Here is a 20,304-nt window from a genome sequence, read left to right on the forward strand (position 1 = left end):
TTTCCAGTTTTCACACTTACAAGTGTAACCAATTGTTTGTAACACTTTGATCACAAACTCCAAACAGCACCTAATCTCCATAAGTTTGTTTGTAGGAAGAACTATAAGAATAATTAGAAATTTTCATGCTGCTGAAGTAAAATATTTTTGAGGCAAGTATAGTGTACTTGTCATGACTGAAGTCTGCAGGACATTTTCTCCTGGGGTAAAATGTCTTCTATCTCTGTATCTCTCATCTTGCTAGTACTCTTAATGTTGTTCTTTGTTTTCAGCTTCAGGACAAAAATATTGGAATTTATCTTCTCACACTGGTCTTTTCATACTGGGTTCCCCTTCTTGTTGAATAGTCTGCCTGTCATCATCCCTATGCTGTTAGCTATGGACACTGCATGCTCCCACAGTCTGTAGCTATGTATTAGTCTCAGCTGTGATAACTATTGTAATTGAGGCTTTTGCATGTTCCTAAATTGTTGAGAATACATTTTTAGAAATGGCTGGTGCATATCCATGCATATCTGGACTTTTCTTTTAGAGGTGCTGAATTTATTGGTGCTGAAAGTGAGACACAATTACTGAATCTGGACAGTCCAAGTAAGTCCAAATAAAGAAAAAAACCCTGACTCCTATTGTCCAAAGTAGGAGGGCAGCAATCATGCCACAGTCCCACTACAGGAATGCAGTTCTGCCATCAGTCTCAGGTTCATTAGCTTTCCATCTAGTGCCAAATCTGAAGCAGAACTCTCTTCCTGCTTTCCGTGCTTTCTCATGAAATTGCTTCATTCTCTCTCACAGAACTCACAAAGCCAGTCTCTACATTGCTAACTCTTTTTTAGCTGTTTTTTTAAAAAAAAAAAAGCAGCCTCTGGTTTCATGAAGCTCTCCGTTTCTGGAGTTACAATATTGTACAATACACTTTCAATACCTTTCTGTCTTCTGGTAAGTTACTTTTTCTCTTGATTGTTCCTACAAAATGCTGGGCGTAGGGTATAAGAATTTAGACATCCTGCTGATTTCAGTAGGACTTTTCAAATTCCAAAAACTGAACATAAGAACAACTTCAGTGGGTCAGACCAAAGGTTTGTCTGAATCAGTGACTCCTTGTCTTGGCACTGATGAGCATTAGAGTACAGGAAAGAGTATAAGAAGACAGTACGTATATAGTGATATTTCCCCAAAATGCTCTCCCAGCCTCCAGTGATTTTCAGAGCAGGAACTTCTTAAGCCAAATATAGCCTCTTTGCATTTAATTGTCCATGCTGGATTTTCTTCCATTAATTTTGTGATATCACTTTTTGTATCCCTATAAACTTTTAGCATCTTTTAGTTCTACAGATTAACTATATAGTATGAAGCAATACCTCCTTGTTTTGGTCTTGAACCTGATACCTCCTAGTTTTTATGTCAGCCTGATTGTACACTCTCTCATCTATTTATCTTCTTCATACTGCAAAAACTGATTGGTCTATCTGTCTATCTATCCAGATGCTGTAGATTCCTGTATATGTTTTTGTTCCTCATATAGAATCCATTCCGTACCTGTGGTGCACATAAACATATGTAAGTGATGAATAGGAATCATGTTGGCATCTTGCTAGACTGAACAACAAAATAAATATAATCTATTAATTGATTAAATGGCTGAATCCTGGTAAACATTTTATATTCCTGGATTTCAAGCTAATTCTTTCTTTTTATTTGAATCTGTAAACTTTGGTCATAGTTCTTTAATTTGTAAAATGTGAATTACATGCCATTTATCACTTCAGTGTTCAACATCCAACAGATATATTGAGATAGAAATCAGGTGGCTGTCAAGATAATGCAAATACTGCTAAGTATTAATATTTTCTTATCTCTGAACTTTCCAGTCTGTCTATCTACCTGGCTGGGGTTACTCACCACTTGCCATTCCTTTATCTCATTAATGGATTCAGCCATTATCCTCCCTTCTCTTAGCCTGTGAGTTAGCTCTTTTAGCCTAACACTAGTTAGTTTCTTGACTAAGGAGTTAATTAATATGCCACTCTTGTGTCTTCATAAGCTGTTCTTGTGACTATATGTGCATGAATATAAAGCTACTGGTAATATTTATTTATGTAAGATAGAAGCTTGTCTAATAGACATAAAAATTGTGTTTATTAATGCAGGGAGAGGGGAATGCGCTTTCTTTAAGGGATCTGTAGACAGGAAAATTGATTTGTCATGTAGACTGCAGCAGAGTAAGCACACAGGTGCTATCCAGTGCTTGTGGGAGGATGCAAGCTGCTTGACTCATTCAGTACTCCAGACCAGTTATTCTGTATGAGTAAGCTACAGCAAAGCCCCTCGGAGACAAGTACCTTGTCTATGTGATGGAGAATCAAATACTGCAGCAAAAAGTTCCCAGGAGGAAAACATGAAGGTGGGAGAAAGAAAGAGAGAAAATTACAGAAAGATATTAATTGGAAAGAAGTTTTTCCCTTGGTTCTTTTTTAAAGAACTTCACTTTCTAGAGATGTGGCAGAATGTTTTTAGACAGTTCTAATGTATTTTATTCTCCCCTCATCTCTTTGCTATTCATTCCTTTTTAATACATTTCTTTTTTCACCTATTCCTTTCTACCTTACTCTTTACTCTCATCATTCAGCCTTTGATTGCTTTATATTTACCTTTTCTTCATTTGGATCAGTTATTAAAAGTAAGCAACTACTTTTAATGTCTCATTAGCACTTTTGGAACTTTCTTCTTGCCTCCCAGTTTCTGGTTACAGAAGCATGACAGTTGTCATGAAACCAATATAGTAAGTAATGGAATCTGTATGTTTGTATATTTGATTATAGTGCCCATAATTAAGGCAACTGAAAAGGTGTTAGCATATAAATGAAAAACGCTGTCTGCAGTTTAAACTTACAAAGCTGCACACAGGCATCTTCAGAACAGCCACCAGCAGAGGTGCCAACAACAGAATCAGATATCACTGCTGGGGAAAAAATACATTCCTGAGTTTGACATCTGGGTCCTGCAGCTGGAGTGACTAGAAGAAGAAAGGGAAACAGTACAGACTGTCATCAAAAGGAGGTAGTGGTGCCAAGTGAGCATGGAAATTACATACAGATGCCACTTTTTTTACTTAAGACAAATAGCTCAACTATATAAAAAACGAACAGCAGCAACATCCAAAGATGTGCTTAGAAGTGCCTGATGGGTAAACGAGCGTTCCTTTTTGTAAATATAACTGGCTCATAGCTGGAGATGTGAGATTTTGAAGTTGAGTTTATAGTAGGATACATTTTAACCTTTGAACAAATACGCTCAAAAGCATTTTTATGTATAAAAAGGCAAAGAACAAACAGGGTGTATTCCAACTGTTTTCTGAGTAACTCATTGTTTTAGCTTTCCAGCCTGATACTTCACTTTGCAATATATCACTCTTGCTCAGCACATCAGTTAACCACACAGGGCCCACTGTAATGACTCTTCTGAAAAGCCCCAACTATCTGACGCAAAAGTTAATCAGAATTACTTAGGTAGCTGTGATGGCAGTAGTAAAGAATGGAGAAAGTCAGTGTGCGAGGGACCCTGTATTAGCGTCCTGATGCAAAGCATATAAATCCAGTGAGAGTCTCCACTGATTTTAGCAGGTGTTTGAATAAAGTTCTAGTCTAATGTTCTTCACTTCTGTTTAAGACAATGAGTGAGGGTATGGTAACTGGGATGACTGGATATTATAAGATTTGCTAGAGAGAAACATTGTACCTTAGTTCTGCCTTTTCTTTTTTAAGATTGCAGGAAAGTGGTACTTTCCTCAAACCATTCTGTTCTTCTCAAAAGCTTGATTATTAATGATTTTAGTGAAAAATGTTATAATAGGATCCATTTTATGCATATAATCTTCAATATACCTTGCTTTTACTTCTATCATATCTGAATTGATAACCGTATTTGCCTGTATATAAACCCCCTAAAATCTGTTATTAGATGGACTACTATTTTTTATTTCTTTGTGGCTAGAGCTAGTGTCATAAATCCTTTCTCTTTTTTTGGTTGAAAATTTAATAGATTTTATTTTACTTTGTGTCTTTTGTGTACATATTAGGCATACTCTGCTTCCTTGTCTTTCTTTCAGTCAATATACAACTTTCCAACATGTGATTTAAGCATCTCAACAGAGAAATAACGTGTTTTCACAAATAAAATGGAAAAAGTAATCTAGACTTTAAGGTGTTTTAGGAGTTGCTTGGCTGATCAGTATGAACTTCTGGGGAAGACAGATAATCAGGTATATCCACTAACACATATGTAGTGCTGTGTGATGTGTAATACCTGCTGTGAATACAAAAATATAGTGTGCCCTCTTTGTTGAGGGAACTGTGCAGTAAGGGCAATAGGAAAAGAAGAAAAGCAATAGCATAAAAACTCATTAGGGATGCCATGACTAGACAAAGTACTCGCAACAGCTTTAACTAAACTGTGACTGGAGAAGACACTAGATAATACTATAGAAATAAGGAAGAAGGAGGAGGAAGATTGTTTGGCTCAGAAATTTTGTAATGGGATAAAAAGCTATTTCTCTTTGAGATCCAAAAGTAATCAGTCTTGGAAACAGTTGAAAGCCACCTGTCAAGTGTTAACTGTCTTGAAATAAGTTAATGGTCTAAATCTATTGTACAGTAGAAAGATGTCCATATATTGGAATCAGTTATACCCTGTTGATAACCTCAGCAGGAAAGCTGGATAATCTAGGGGTCCTAAGGATTTTCCCTTGTTTACAGAGGTACTCCCAGGAAAGCTGTAATGTCCTCAGTGCTGCAGTTTTTCTGTAAATGTATACAGGTTGTACAGACTCCAGGAGCATCAAACCAGGCATCTTTTACAGCAATAAATCAACCTTAATTAATAAAACTGTGTAATTGCCATGGTATCTGATTTTAGAAATAGAGTATCTAAAGCTTCTCTTTCTGTTAGCAGACCTTCAGCATCTGCAAGGAGATTCCAGGCTACTTTACTAAGAAGAGTAAACGGGAATGCTTATTTGGGGAGCAAGCAATTGCATAGGTGGTTTTGAAATTCTGTCTACTGACATACTTGAGGAAAGGTAACGTAGTTTGGCAGCTAAATACCTTATTCACTGAAGGGCACTTTACATAATATACTACAAATTGAAAGGAAAAAAGCTTGAACCCAAATCAATCCTATACAAACAAGACCCTTTCTTTTTCAGCTTGTATTCTAACTTGCTGTCTTGGTGCTATCTGAAGCAGCATCAATGGGTCTTGCTACCATTTGGGAAACCTGTGTGTATTTCAGTCACACATTGTTCTTGCAGGATTTCCTTAGGCTAAGCTGCAGAAGTGAAAGAGCTCCATTTAAGAGAGTCTGTGAATAACTAGGAAACGAGCATCAAACTAGGCATTATCTGAAGATGTTTGTTAACATGCAGGATGTTCCTTAAGGCCTCTATCTTGAATGAGAAGAGTTTTTATTCAGGATTGCTTTTTGAAAAAGCAAGAGTTCTTTTGCATGCATGTCACTATGGGCCCTACTCAGGCAAAGAATGCTATTTGATGCTCTTGGCACATGTCTACTTCTCTAGTTTCCTTGGATATACTGCTATATGCAGCCTTATTTGGAAAAGATTATACCTTTTCAGTAGTGAGAATGGCACAATTTATGACCTTGCATACTTGCCTACTTGCCTATAAAATACTCCTTTTCTGTTGCAAAGTGGTAACTTAAATCATAAATCAAAACTGTGGATCTCTCCTGAAGGATCTCTAGAGGAAAAAAAAAAAAATATTGTGGAGAGAAGGCACTGCACTTTCACTAGAAGATCAGCTGTGACCCTTCCCTTATCTTGATAAAAGACTACATTTTGTATCTAGCTGAGAAAAAGAAATAACCTTTGTATAGGCATTAGGCTCTGCTTTCTAGGGTATCTTAGGGAAAATGATTTTTTATTATATAGTGGAATGACAAGCAACTGGAGAAGCAAGTTTTAGAAGGGTTCCAACTCAAAAGTATGGACAAGGAGATAAATGAAACTGAAGTTTTCCTTTCAAAATATAAGATTACAACCCAAAGCACAATCAGTTGGATTTGTGTGTGTATGCCTGTGTGCTTGTGCATATGAATGAAGAAGACAAACAATACATCTTTCCAGAAGAATGTTCTTACGTGAGGCCTTGCCTACAAAATTTATACCAATGAAAGAAAATCTAGGTAGTTATACTGGTGTAATTTTCTGTAATATTGACAGAGTCTCAGAAACAGCTTAAAAGAAGTGAGAAGAATTAACCTTTAGACTATGAAATCCTTAAACTGTGAAAGCCATCCGCTAAAAAGTTACGAAGGCATAAGGTATAACCTTGTTAATTCAAAGACAAAAAGGATCCATTCATACATTCAGCCTTGTGTTCTTTGTATAAGCATTATCCTCATCTCTAGGGAAGCAAAGACTTAGAAGAATATACATGCTATATTCATGTTTATCTAATTAATTTATAGAGAGATTCCTAACTCAGCAGACAGTTTTTGTATATCAAAGCCAAAGGTCCTAACATATGTCAGCCTCCTTACACAGATGTTATACATTTGATATCTAATAAATAATTAAACATTGGATTAAGCAAAGCTCCATAGAATATAGATTTGGCCTATAATATTTGGAAAGGTACTTATTTTTTACAAACAAAAGTAATTTAGATACAACAATGATTTTAATAAGGCAAGGTGAGTTTGTTGACAAGATTCACTTTGGAGGCTCTGTCAATTTATGTTAATTCAGTGCAAAATCATACTGCGATATTGAATACATTAACCATTTTCCACCTTATGCTCACTGACTTGTAAATCTTGAATTATTAGCTTTTTACTTCAGATGGTCTTATCAATTGCCTATTTTGGACGGAATAAAATCTTTTTAAAATGTTAGAACAGCATAAGCTATCCACTTAGGTGGTCTTCTCAGCTACGTTAAGTTAGATTTGAAACCATCACGTACTATATATGAAGAAACCTGCAGTTCAAAAACAATAGAAGTGTGGCTGAAGTGTGGCTACCCAGCATAAGTGAACTAATTTCTCATCCTTTCCAAGTTGTAAACAATTAACTGTTTCTTTTCCATAAACTGTCTATTGTAATGTAATGGAACAAATACAAAGCATCTGGAAAGAAAAGAATTATAATTAAATTAGTCTTTCCAATTAGAGAAAATGGTGGGCCTTTCCCTTGATTTAGAGTTATAATAATCATTTGTAATCTGATTTAAAAGGGGCTTATGGTTGCATTCATAAAACTGGGAGACATTAGGATTGACATGACCTCTTATGTATCTAAAGAAATTATAGGCCTACAGAGGTAAGAATATATCATTAAGTCCTGAGCTGACAGCATTTTTTATTTCTACTGGTTGGATTAAGTCCAGTCATCAGAAAATAATTCCATTTCAAGCAGCTGACAGGTATTATCAGGTTTTGCTGATTCAGGATTAAGTGTACCTCAGTGGCTGAAGAGCTCGTTAGGATGAGCTGTCCGTTCGTTTATGGAGTTTGTGAAAAGAGTAAGGAGGAAAACATGTTGTAGCTGTATTATTTCTGGTGTAGAGCTTGAATTACTGGTGTATGAGTATCATCTACAGCTCTATTTTGTTAATGTGGGACAGAGTTCTGTAGTGTTCTAGACTCCACTTACTGACAGCTCGCTTTACGAAACAAATTTACATTTCTACAAATGATATGGACACTTAAATATAAACATAAATCTTAAAAAGTTTTTGTCGATTTCTAGCAGATCTAAGTACCTAAATATCTACTGCTGCTAATGCACAGAAGACTTGATGATAGTGCCAAACGACGAAGTAGGATCTGCCTAACCCCCAGCAGAACTCATAAACAAAGCACTTCTCAGGTTTTTTTAAAGGACAGTGCTTACTCCTATAGGTGCTTTTTTAAACGCACACTTAATCCTACACAAAACATCGAAGAGCAGGAGGAGGAGCCCTCCTGCAAAAACAATGATGTCCCTTGTCAAGGGACGTCGGTGCAAAAGCTCGGGTTTCCTTGCAGTCTAAGATAGCGCACTCTCTCCTGGGAGAGTGCTTAATCGCCATGCTATTGCATTTGGTGGGGTGCTTTTGTCTTGTGAGTCCTTTTGAAAATGCTTGACTTTGCATAAATAAATATTCACTGAGTCAGAGAGAGACTAATTCTATAGCCCAGTGGTCAGGACAGTCAGGATGGATAAAGGGACAGGTAATCACAGCTGCTTCTCTGGCTGCATTGATTTCTGAACTCGGTTAGTACCACCAAACAGTACCACTGTCAGCTCAGTGTAACCTCAGCATTTCAATACCGTGTCCCAGTTCAGATAGATGTACCTGCATTTTCCTTGCAGGGCATGGCTTATAGGGGACATAATGGGCCCCAGTTTGGCTGGCAACTGAAAGAGTACATGTAGAGTAAAGTGTGTGGTGCTAAGAACAAAGTATTCTAAAGAGATACAAAAATCTTTGTTCTGATTTTTAATTGTTACTGAAACTGGTGAATGAATGAACAGGATCTCTTTCAAACACCTGGATAGCAGGGTGGTTCTTAAATATCACAGACAAAGGATCTTGTGTCCTTCATCTGTCACAGTTTTTATTACAGAGTCCCCACAAAGTGCTTGATGAGGGGGCAAAGTTTCTCAATAATCCCTCCGTATTAGCTTGTAGGAAGAAGCAAGAATGAGTAGATTCAAGGATTCATGGCTCTGTTGACTGTTCATTCTCTGGGCTGAAGTATGGTTAGACTGTTGGATTGGTGTACACTACACTGAATATTCATGCAGTTGCCAGGCTCTCCCCTTCATTGCACAGTATTGAAAGAGCCATATAGCTCCACACATTCAGACTGTAAAATATGAGCATATTTAGTTTGGCTTCAGCATAACTGGGCTGACTACATTTCTTCAGTGGAACTAAGTTTGCATTTGAGGCAGGGATCTAATGTTCTTCCCTAATCAGATTTTGTACCAAGAGGCAACTTCCTCTTCCCTTAGCTGATAGGTTAGTTATAAGAAGGATAGAGTCACAGCAGAATACTTAAACTAAATGCTTTGGGTTTTTTTTTAATAGGAAGCCCTGTTAAAATTTAGTGGTTGTTAAATAGGAGAAAACCTGCTCTCTACTTCTCAAGGATTCTGCTTTTAAAAACCATACAAACATCCATCACATTCAAAAAGTCCTGTGGACTATATATATGAACGTAGATTTACAGTGTGTCTTAAAGAATAGCTACATTAAATCTGATGAACAGTATAGGTTATAATCAAGAACATGATTAATCACACTATTACAGATCTCTTTAGTTTAAAATACTGCTATTCAAGACCTCTTTCTTGAGCCTTGTTTCAGGGAAAACTCCTCTGCAGGACTGTGGTTGTATAGTCAACAGGTAATCATATTTTGGTTGTGGAGGAAGCAGGGCTCACTTCCCTTAAAGAGGGACATCTATTCTCTCCATACCTTTTCAACCTCTTACCCTCTACCTGAGAACTGCTTTATGTTTGTTTAACAGTTTGGCTGTTTACTTAAGGAAGTTTTGACAAGATAGACTGGTCTAACAGCTTGCTGCTCCCAAAAGACAGGGTCCCACTTCTTTGCTCCCCCCACAGATCCCAGGAGCATGATTGCACCCTCACTCTTGCAATTGCTCCGGCTTTTGACTTCTTAGTGAGCCAATTCAGTTCACTATGCTGGCTGAAATCTCTTCACTTTGTTTTGTTGGTTCATTTTCTGTGGCTGGTGGGCTCCACAAATACAGGGAGTCAAATTAAGAGCTCATTGCTGCTGAAAGAAAAAGTGCAAAAATGTCTGTGTTATAACTTTTCTTTCTTTGCTGAGCCATGTGCCTGACTGCTTATTTTTTTATCTTGGATGTAGACAACCCTCTTTCTGAGCTGACTAACTTAATTAAAATGGTATAAAATAAATTAGAAAAAAAATAGATACTGTCTATCTTTTTAGGCAATTAAGTCTGTTCAAAAGCAAGTGTGACTGATTCAATAGATAATGCACAGCAGGAGACAGGTCTGCAGGACTAAGAATTGGAGAGTATTGAAGATATCAAATGAAAGGATTAGAAGAGGAAGGGAGGGAGGGAGGGAGGGAGAGAGGGAGGCTGAAGACCTTCCCAGCAGAGGAAGTTAGATTGCTTCAAATTCCTGTGAAACTCCAATCTTCAAGAGCTGAACTGGCTTGCCAAGGAGTCACATGAGCAGCAGAGGTTGAGGGGTATGCATAGTTAAGAGTAAAGGAGAAAAGAAAGGGGACTCTGAGGTGTGAGACTATTCTTTTTGGTCCTGCTGATTAGTAGATCAGCTCAGTTGCCGTGTGTCAGTGCATTATTAGTGCCCAGTTCCGTGCACGATAGCACTGTTAAAGAATCACCACAATGGGGCTGGGGAGAAAGAGAGCAAGCAAAGGGGGGTGGGCGGCATGACCTGAAAGGCCATGGAAAGGAAGGTAGTAAATACTAAGGGGTAAGGGAGGGCAGGAACTCATTAAATCTACTTCGCTGTCAAGTTAAATCTAACATGAAACCATGCCGTTGTACAATAATCCCTTCTTCCCTTTTATTCGTGTTAGAGACTCTAGCTTCTCTTATGAATGCATTCCTGTACTGAGTTCCAACAGTGCACTTAACACTTGTATAAGAGATGTAATTCCTCCCCCAAAGAGCAGGAATAATAGATTTCAGGCTTGCAATGTACCTAATATTGACAAGACACATCTATTGCTGTCACATTAAAACATGTCTGTAAAAAACCAGAATTATTCTCTTACTTTCCACAGATTTTAGAGATGGAGTTGATCTGTGGAAACTGAGCTCCCAGTTTCATCTTCTACTATCAAGCATACCAACATTTCTCTCTTTGGTGAACTCATGTAGACAGACTTGGCAGAATGAGTGTTTTTAAAGGTATTTTTAGTATTAGATATTTTCCCCAAGGAAAAGAAAGCAAATATTAGCCTAAGAGGAGGCAGTATTGAAAAGGAATAGCCATAAGAAAGGTGACAGGTGGGATGTCCAATAAAACGTTGAGTAGTTGTGAAAGGAGAGTTAAAGAAAGATGTTCTCTTTGAACTTTTCAGGTTTGTTTTGTATTATATCTGTGGAGGAGTGTCATGCTCACCTTTGGCAAGGTAATACATTAGAATGATTACCAGTGATAATTATTGCTGTCTGGTCTTATTGTAGCCTTGCAGAGTGCATCAGTAGTGAGAGCAAGTTTATGGACAGCCTGTGTTCTTGTAGCTGTGTTGGCATCAGTGATGACACTGACAAGCATGTAAGGGGCCCCCTCAGCCTTTCTTATCCAGACCTCTCTTTGGGAGATGTGCCCGATTACCAAGTGCTGAATAGGAAAGAACCAAGAAAGTAAACAAATGTGTGCTGTGATTGCACTTTAAGAAACTTGAGAATAAAACCAACCTTTGAGTTTAAACTTTTCATACGATATAGAAGTAATTTATCTTTTGGATAAAGAAAAGCAGATGTTGGAAGGGAAATGCACATGAGAAGACATAGAAACTGTAGTGAAGGCTGTATTTTTTAATTGAACAGTCTCTCTTTACTTTTTCTTACTTGTCCAGGATATTGTGTTTAGTCTTAACAGAACAAAGCCATTAAAAATTCTATAAAGGTATATTTTTAAAGGAAAAGTCAAGTAGAATAGAAGCTGTGAGAATAGGATAGTAGAAACAAAAGGCAGCATCAACAGCAAAAAAATCCAAACCAAAACCAAACCAAACCAAACAGAAGCCAAAGAACTCTTTACAATGCAACCCTTCAAAAAATACCTCATAATTTCTACTTCATTTGACATGTTTTTGTGGTGAGAATCTGTTCCTGGTGGGAATTCCAAAAGATAAGGATATTTAAAATGTTGACCTATTTCTTTCAAACACTGTACCACTGAAGACAAATTACTGTCAGACTGTTGATAGCTGAGTATGCAAAGCTTGCATGCCTTCAGTAAGAGAAAACCATTTTGCTGAAAATTTATTTCTGTTATGTTCAGCAGAACAATTCCACCTGCTCCCGACTGAAAGATTTAATTTCTTGTAGATCTCTGACTGCAGCCGAAATCAGAGGAACTTGTAATCTTCATTTGTAATTGATTTGGGCCATAAGATTATATACTTTAGGAAGCCTAATTCTGTAGGTACTCTGCTGTCTCTGAATTCAGGGGGAGTTTGTCACTGAAGCCACCTGTCCTTTTAAGAAAATAGTAATTTTAATCAGTACTTACATCTGTAATGAATCCTGACTCCTCTGAAGTCACTAGTAGCTGTGCTGGAGCCTGGATCACTTGTATGAACAATTGAAAATGGTGCTTATAATCCACATTGTTATATATATGTGGATATATTTATGTTAAAATATATAAAAATAAATGCAAAGTATGCTTATAATCAGCTGCTATTAAAATATGTTTTGAAAAACAATAAGCATAGCATTGTTTTATTGCATGTCCTGTTAGAACTAGAATGGTGGGAAGATAGTAACAGAGTTGATGTTGAAACAAATGATCTTTAAACTTCATCCTGTTGAAGATTTTCAGAGAAAATTCAAAGAGTGACAGAAAGTTTGTTGCCTAAAGAGAAAAGATTTTAAGAAATCGTGCCTTCTTTATAAGAAAGAATCCCAGTGCTCATGTAATTTCAATTGACACGTGATTTATGGCTGTGAAAAAGAGTCTGTATAGCTCTTTCAAAACATAAAGTGAGGGAGTGGCATCCTTTGAGCAAAAACTCTGGTGCCCTATCTGCTTAAGTGTTTCCTAAGTTTCAGCACTATGAGAATATGAGAATACTCCATTGTTAGGGGATTTTGGAGGCATGCCTGGATCAAGGAAGTACTTCCTCGTCATGCTGTTTCCTTTCCCAAACAATATAAAAAATGGCCTTTTCAACCAAACATCTAGAGGTGGTCACTTTGTACATTGTCCAACTAGAGCTCAACCATCATAAGATAAACCATTCACTTGTATGAATGGCTCCATGTTATTACTGCTACTTCCTTTTTATTTTCATGGTGATTTTGTTTTGATTTATGTATATGCATAGAAGTTGAACCCCCTGTATAATGATTGTGTCATAAGACTAGCCAAGAAAAAACAAGAAACTCCACCTTAGTCACTGCCCTCTATAGCCTGCATACATTAGCTCTGACACCCTCACTACCACCACTCATCTTTTCACATGCTCCTTGAATGTGGACTCTGTACAACCTGATTAGACAGAGTAAAAATATACCATACAAATAATGGATTATAGTGTAATTTTATCCCACTGCTTTAAGTATTCTAACTTTACTTCCAAACAGCATTTCAGAGGAAGCAAAAGTAAGTTCACGTACATGTTCTGTTCTTGGTTTAGCCTTGCATGATCCAAAGGATTTCTAACTAATCTTAAGCACTCAAAATGTGTGCATTATAGTATTAGGTGAATATCCGTGTTTTAGTCCAGCATTGCTGTTAGCACATTGTAACAACCATGGCGAAACACTTAGTGCCTGAATGCTGTGGAAAGAGTCTTTGTAAACACATTATAAATCTTTTACATTACCATGTAACATTTTTAACTGGTTTGTAACCAATACTCACCAGTACTCACATACTCACATTTGTTTTCTGTTCTGTATCTTGAGTTGCATCTTTAAAAGTACTTGGGCACAGCTATTATTTTATGACATCAAGAAAATGCTGACTATGCATTGTGCATGTTTCATTATGATTATTCTGTATACTAGAGGAATAATTTGGAAAAAGACTTAGAAAGTCTCTTCAAAAACTTTGGAAAGTTCTTGATGTATGTGGACTTGTCCAATGTATAAATTACAAAATTAGGTCTATTAACCTTCATTACTGAATTTACACTTTGAGAAATGCATTTACTGGTACTACTTTTGATTCACAAAGAGGTAAAAACTTACTGCCTCAACAAAAATCAGCTTAACAGTGATTTTGTTTTAAAAGGGATTGAATTCTTATTTTTTACCAACATGGTATATTTGGAATAGCTCAGTGGTTTTGCGAGAAATTTGCCCGATTTGGTCTGACTTACTCAGAGGTAAAAGGACAGAACTGGATTCATAATTTCTTACTACGTTTCCTCATGATAGCTTCCTTCAATTTGCAAATATTTGCTCTGCAAACAGTACAAATATATGTTATATTCATATTTATAGATATATAAAGTTATTTTAAAATAAATACCTGTGGTTTTTGACTCATTTTCCTTGCTGGAGCAAAACCCCAATGATCTTGCAACTCCTTTTCAAGATGTTCTTCTGTCCATAGTTTCACTAATTCTACTGAAAACAATGGCAGTTTTATAGAAGTAATGTAGGTCTCATCCCTCTGGGGCATGGGTTATGTTTTAATTTTGCTAACTTATTTTCTACACAAATGCTTTCTGTTGTTTGTTTAGTGTCCTTTTAGTGGTCTTTGGCAGTAACACGGACTGCTGAGTTTATTCTGTCTTGCACCTTCTTTCCTGCTAACTCTCTGCTTGAGGTAACAGTTGCCTGACTGAGGTATTATGGGAATAATCTAAGTTGATGCTAGAGGACTCTAAACATTTCCTCAACAAATAAGTAGCAGCGTGTTGATAGCCAATAAGTATTTTATAAGTGCAATTAAATCACAGTGATTGATTGGGCAGGGGTGAAAAGCAGAATCGTTTAGAACAACAAATTCTTCACGGGGAAACCCTCACTAAATTAAGAAAACACACAAACGAACAACAAAAATAAACCATTTAAGAAGTTCTGCTCCTATACCACGTTTTTCTCATTTCTCAACTCTGTTAACGAGGAACAACTTGATGAAAGTGAGACCTTTTGTGTCTTGAGAATGCATCTTTTCTCTTGTTAATTTACGTTGAGTGAAGATATACATTAGAGTTAACTGATCTAAAAGTTTAGTTGCTAAAAGGGGGGCCCTGCTTCCTCTTCCTTTTATCTCACTTTTCTCTCCCTGTGCCTGGCTCCAGGTTACAGGGTCTTGCACTTTTGTAGTGCTTGTTGGATTCCTCATTGAGGTCATTCAATTCACTAAATTGCTGGAAAATTAATTTTTTTTTCTGCCAGGTTAGTTTTGTGCTGGTTCAGCAATCTGAATCAGCTCAACATAGAATCAGGTGACTACTACCGTCATTGCAAGGGGAAAAGTGTGCAGGATGCAGCCAAGGTTGCAGCCTCCTGACTGGAGAGGAGGGAAGCTGAAAACAGAAAGGTCTTGTATTTATGAAAACATCTAAAATAAAACATGCAATTTAATGTATAATTTAGCATAGTGGGACCTGCTCCACAAAATCATTAGGGTGCTCTGCTTGTGAAAACACATTCTTTCTGGGTAATATCATTGCAATATCCACATTGCTTATTTCAGTTCTGTGTGACTAGTAGGTATTATTTTTTTGCTTTTTTGACTTCCACACTGCTAATTATTTATAGATCAGTAACAGTTGTGTTTGTTTTTTTAATTTAGGAACATACAAATATCCTCAATGGCTCTGTCCTCTTGGGTATTCATTACTTTTGAATGCACTCTACTAACATGAAGATATGACTAAGATGAGTAAGATTTCAACAATAATTATTGGAAATTCTATAGTCTAGCTGATTCCTACTAAAAATATTTTTAAGAACTGGTACACATTCTGGATTTTTAAAAAGAATGTTAAGATTATATTGTATTATCTTAAGAAAATCTGGATGTAGACAGGATAGGGAAAGCTCCATAGCGAAAAAAACACTTACCTTCCACTGGAGATACACCAGTAACTTTATTTCTAGTCCAAATGCAATGTCAGATAGCAAAATGGCTTTGATTCAACTACTTTTGATTACTATTAACATGTGAAACTAGATTTAGAAGAACAGCAAAAAGGCAGAAGAAATGTAGGATTGACTTTATATGCATGGCATAAAGGTTAGTCACATGCAGTAATCTTAGTTTGACTCCTAAGAGGCTGTAAACTTTAGCAATTGCTTAAATAGATCGGTTTTCATTTGTAGATATTTTGCCCTCAAAAAGTTCTTTGTTTAAAGTGATAGTTTAAGTCATTCTAAAGATAACATTAACTGGCGTAAATGTATTCTGGTGAAAAAAACAAATGATTTCTTAGAACTCACAGGTGTCAATAATCAGTATGTACTGAATGAAACTCATTTTTCTGCTTTTCATACAAGAGCCATGCAATTTTCAAAGCAATTATTGTGCATTGAGAATTGTAAATAAAAGCATTGAGAAAAACACTTAACCAGCAATAAAAATACCACTCAAAATAACTTTTTGTCATATACTTTTATTAACCTTGAACAGAAAACTTTGCAAACCATCAATTACTGAGAATGGGGAAAAAACCCTAGCATATAACAGAGGAGGCTTTGGTTATAAGTGCCATTTCTACAGCAGAGTTAAGCTATTGTAAACCAAACATATTGTAGTAAGGTAAAAATCTCCAGCCAAATTTTTAAGAATTTAACAGCAACACTGAAAATATTTACATATAAACAACAGAGAAATATTTTCTAAACTTTTAACAGTCACTTTGCTACAATCCAGAAGTGTTTAGTTCACATACCTATACATACAGACAAGCACTAAAACTTTTGTGAACTAACCACTTGTCCACAGGACCTGCCTAGACAGTTTGTCAACAATACGAAAGTTTTTTTATATAAATAAGTCAATTAAACTTCACAGAGACTAAAAGAAACAATATAAAATTCCAACTGTAAATAAATCTGTACATTATGGTCAGTCTTGTTTTTCTGAAATCTTGCGCAACTTTAAAGTGTCTATTTATAAAAAAATGATGGCAAGGAGTAGCGTTAGCTGGAATGGAAACTTGAAGACTCAGACTCTGTAGAAACAGAAGAATGTCCCCCACGTTTGCTTTTTGAAAGAATCTTGAGGCTCGATCCTCTGCTAACTGATGTCAAGGCATTTTGTGCCGATGTTTTGAATTTGGCACCCAGGAAGGCATACAGAATTGGATTCAGGCAACAGTGGAAGAATGCCAGGGCTTCAGTAATGGAGATCCATTTATGCACTATTGTCTCCAAGCTGCAACGATGTCTGATGACTCCTAGCAAGATGAATGTGTCGATGCTGATGCCGATATAATATGGCAGCCAGCAGGCAAAGAAGGCGAGGATGAGGATAACCGTTGTCTTCAAGGCTTTGCGCTTCTGGTGGCCTTTTGAATGTGACAGCTTAGATATGATAATACAGTAGCAAGTCAGGATTATTAGACCAGGCAAGACAAGTCCTACCAAGATATGCTGAAATCTGAAAGAAATCAGCCAGTTTTCATGCGGGTACATGCGATCACATAGATACTTTCCTTCTACTTCACTAGTACCGGCAAAAATTATATCGGGCACTGTCAAAAGCACAGCTGGTAGCCATACGCCTACATACACCACCTTCTCGGCCAACAGCTTTCGTGGTCGCTGGCTGTTGGTAGCATGGACTATTGCCAGGTAACGATCTAAACTTATAAAGGCCAAAATCAAGACACTGCTATAGAGGTTGACTGTGTAAATGACATGAACTGCCTTACACAGAACATTCCCAAAGTACCAGCTTATGGCCGCATCCACAGACCAGAATGGCAAGGTGATGACGAAAAGGAGGTCAGCCACAGAGAGGTGCAGCCTGTATTTATCAGTCATGCTTCTTTGTTTCTTCTGGTAGCCCATAACAATAATAACCAATCCATTGCCGATTATTCCTGTTAGGAAGATGATGGAGTAGATTGTTGGCAAGAAGATCCGGTTGAAATCAGCATTCTCATGCTGAAAGCATGGCTCTCCGTAGTCTCCATAGTCACCTGAACCAACCTCATCCGTGCCATTATCAGAAAATTCAATGATTAACCCGGAGGACAGCTAAAAGAAAAAATAATTAAAAAAATTAGACGTTAGCTCCCCTGCAAAAGCTCACTCTATATGACAGTATGTTAAGAGTTGCCCGAGCAGTCTCCATCATCATGAATAGGCAAACTTTTTGAAAACCAGGCAGAAAAATATGATTTGTTAAGTATATATATATAAAAAATACACAGCAAATAAGAACAAGTTAAAAAACTTCCTTTGTCTTCCTCTAAGGGGTAGGATCTTGTAACGAAGGACAGGGGATGAAAGGGAAAAGAAAGATAATGGCTACTCCCAGAAATATCATTGGTTCTGGACACTTCAGTGCTCTAATCGGATGCATACTACAAATGGAAGAGCCTAGAAGTGCTGGATGCAAGAGGTTAGTCTGCGCAGAGTATTACCCATGACATTTAACCCTTACAACAGAGAGCTATAAAAAAAAAAATTACACTTAGTAATTCTGCTGCTCCAAAGTCCCTTCTCATTAAGGGGATGGGGTCAAGGAGAAATAGAGAAGGTACCCTTGGCTGATGTAATAAAGGATAAATAATAGCAAGAATGCCCTGCTGAGAAGCAATTGACAGCTCCACAGACAGAGACAAGGAAAAAAAAACCCAAAGCCCATAAAGAAAAGAAAGGAAGAGGTGACCTTAAGTAGGGGAACTCAAACCCCATGGAGGGTCATCACGAACAGCCACGTTCCCCTCCCTTTGTTCCCCACCCTTTGCGGTTGCGGGGCAGGGGGTGAGCTGGCTGTGCTGGGCTGCAGCCAGACTGCTGAACTAAGTACAGCAGGGGAAAAAGGAAGCGAAATTCTGGTGAGGGCATGAAAGCACATCAGGAAACCACCAACGGTTTTGGCCACCACGCTGAAAAGCAAGGCAGGCGGGCGAGTGCCACCTGGCTATGTCCAATTCCTCAGGTTTTCAGAGTTTAGTTTCCATGCCCTCTACACCACGACCCCCGACCTCCGCGCAGGACGCGCCCCAAGGGTCCCGCAGCGCTTCACGCTGGCTGCGCCAGCTCCAGGCGGGCGCTCACTGGGGATGAGAGGTGGAACTCGCCAGGGATCTCCCTTTTGGTCCTAACTACTCTCAGAACCCCGTGGCAGAAGAGCGGCCCTCGGAAGGTGGGGACGCCGCCGCGTTCCGGCGGGAGGGGTCGGCGGGGCGCTGCCGCCGCTCCCGGCCCCACCGTGGCCCCACCGTGCGCGGGGGCGGCGCGGCGGCCCCCGCGCTCCGGCACAGCGGCAGCCCGAGGTTAGGGCGGGCACGGGGGCAGAGGGATGCCGTTCCCTGGGGTCAGATCACTCCAGACCTCCTCGCTTGTTTCCCCCCTCATCGTTCCCGTGGCTGTGACTGCTCCACCGGCGTTTTTCAGCCCGCAAAGGCGCCGCGTGTCGCTGCAACTGACGGCCAAGCAGCGAAGCCCGAGGGAAGAAGCGGGAGTCCAGCAGCGGCTGCAGCTGTAGCAGGGTCCGAAGCGCTGCAGCCAGACGCAGCAGCGGCTGCAGCTGTAGCAGGGTCCGAAGCGCTGCAGCCAGACGCAGCAGCGGCAAGAGGTCAGGGCCGAGCCCTGCCCGTTTGCGCCCCGCAGACCCTCGCAGTGACGCGGGCTGGGAAGCGGGAGGGCGGGAGGCGGCGCGGCGCCCGGGCTCCGCGCCCCCCGCCGTGCCCCCGGCCCCGCTCCCCCCGCGGCTCGGGGCGATCCCCGCCCGCCGACGCCCGCACTCTCCGCCGAGGGCACCTTTGTTTGCAAACAGCGCGCACATGGGCGAGCCCGGCGGGGAGCGAGGGCGGTCGCCCCGCTGCCGCGGAGCAGCGGCGTCGAGCAGCCCGGCAGCGGCTCAGGTCCCGGCACTTACGTCCAGGCTGTCGAGGCTGTTGTCCATGCTCTGAGCCATCTAACGGTTCCGCGCTCTCGAGTTGTGGTTGCCGCCGCCGCGCCTCCCCCAGCGCCGTCACTCGCCGCCGCGCCAAACGCACGCCCCGGCTCTGCTGGCGGGACGCGGCTCTTATAAGTTCCCCGGCTGCCCCCCCGCCCCGGGGGCAGCCGCGCCTGGCTCCTCCCCGGCGGGTGTCACCGCGCACCCGGGCTCCGGGCGGGCGCCTGGGACCGCTCTTTGTCTGCAGCGCTTGCCCGACGTGCCCGCGGGGGCGTTGCGCCTTGCAGGGGCATTTGCCACCCTCTGACGGATGCGTTCGTACAAGCGGGTTTGTGCATTTCTCCTCCAGAAACTTCTTTGAAGTGTGTTGTCGGGCCCCCTGTTGCCATGGGTACCCCAGGCGAGCTCCAGGCGAAGTCACTGGTCCGGGAATTGGGATGGAGGAGGAAGAGGAGAGGTCCTGCATACCCTTCAAAATACAGTCAACCCGGTCCTCAGAGCTGTCTC

At 39.7% G+C, this 20,304-nt stretch overlaps 1 protein-coding gene and 1 long non-coding RNA gene across 2 annotated transcripts in view; one reads left to right on the forward strand and one right to left on the reverse strand.

The window, feature by feature from the left end:
• LOC142414355 (uncharacterized) overlaps positions 1-12,344 on the forward strand; it is a 41,991-nt gene extending 29,647 nt beyond the window's left edge. The window contains exon 3 of the long non-coding RNA XR_012777034.1: positions 10,811-12,344. This is a non-coding gene — a long non-coding RNA (uncharacterized LOC142414355). The remainder of the gene's footprint in view (positions 1-10,810) is intronic.
• A 3,992-nt stretch (positions 12,345-16,336) lies between these two features.
• CXCR4 (C-X-C motif chemokine receptor 4) lies at positions 16,337-19,914 on the reverse strand. Its single transcript, XM_075511543.1, has 2 exons — positions 19,777-19,914; positions 16,337-17,924 (listed from the first exon to the last, which is right to left on the reverse strand). Exons 1-2 carry the CDS (start codon positions 19,813-19,815, stop codon positions 16,863-16,865), a joined length of 1,101 nt encoding a protein of 366 aa, XP_075367658.1. The 5' UTR covers positions 19,816-19,914; the 3' UTR covers positions 16,337-16,862.
• Between the last annotated feature and the right edge of the window lie 390 nt (positions 19,915-20,304).

Source organism: Mycteria americana, chromosome 9 (genome assembly GCF_035582795.1).
Source record: "Mycteria americana isolate JAX WOST 10 ecotype Jacksonville Zoo and Gardens chromosome 9, USCA_MyAme_1.0, whole genome shotgun sequence".
In the NCBI taxonomy this organism is placed as follows: domain Eukaryota; kingdom Metazoa; phylum Chordata; class Aves; order Ciconiiformes; family Ciconiidae; genus Mycteria; species Mycteria americana.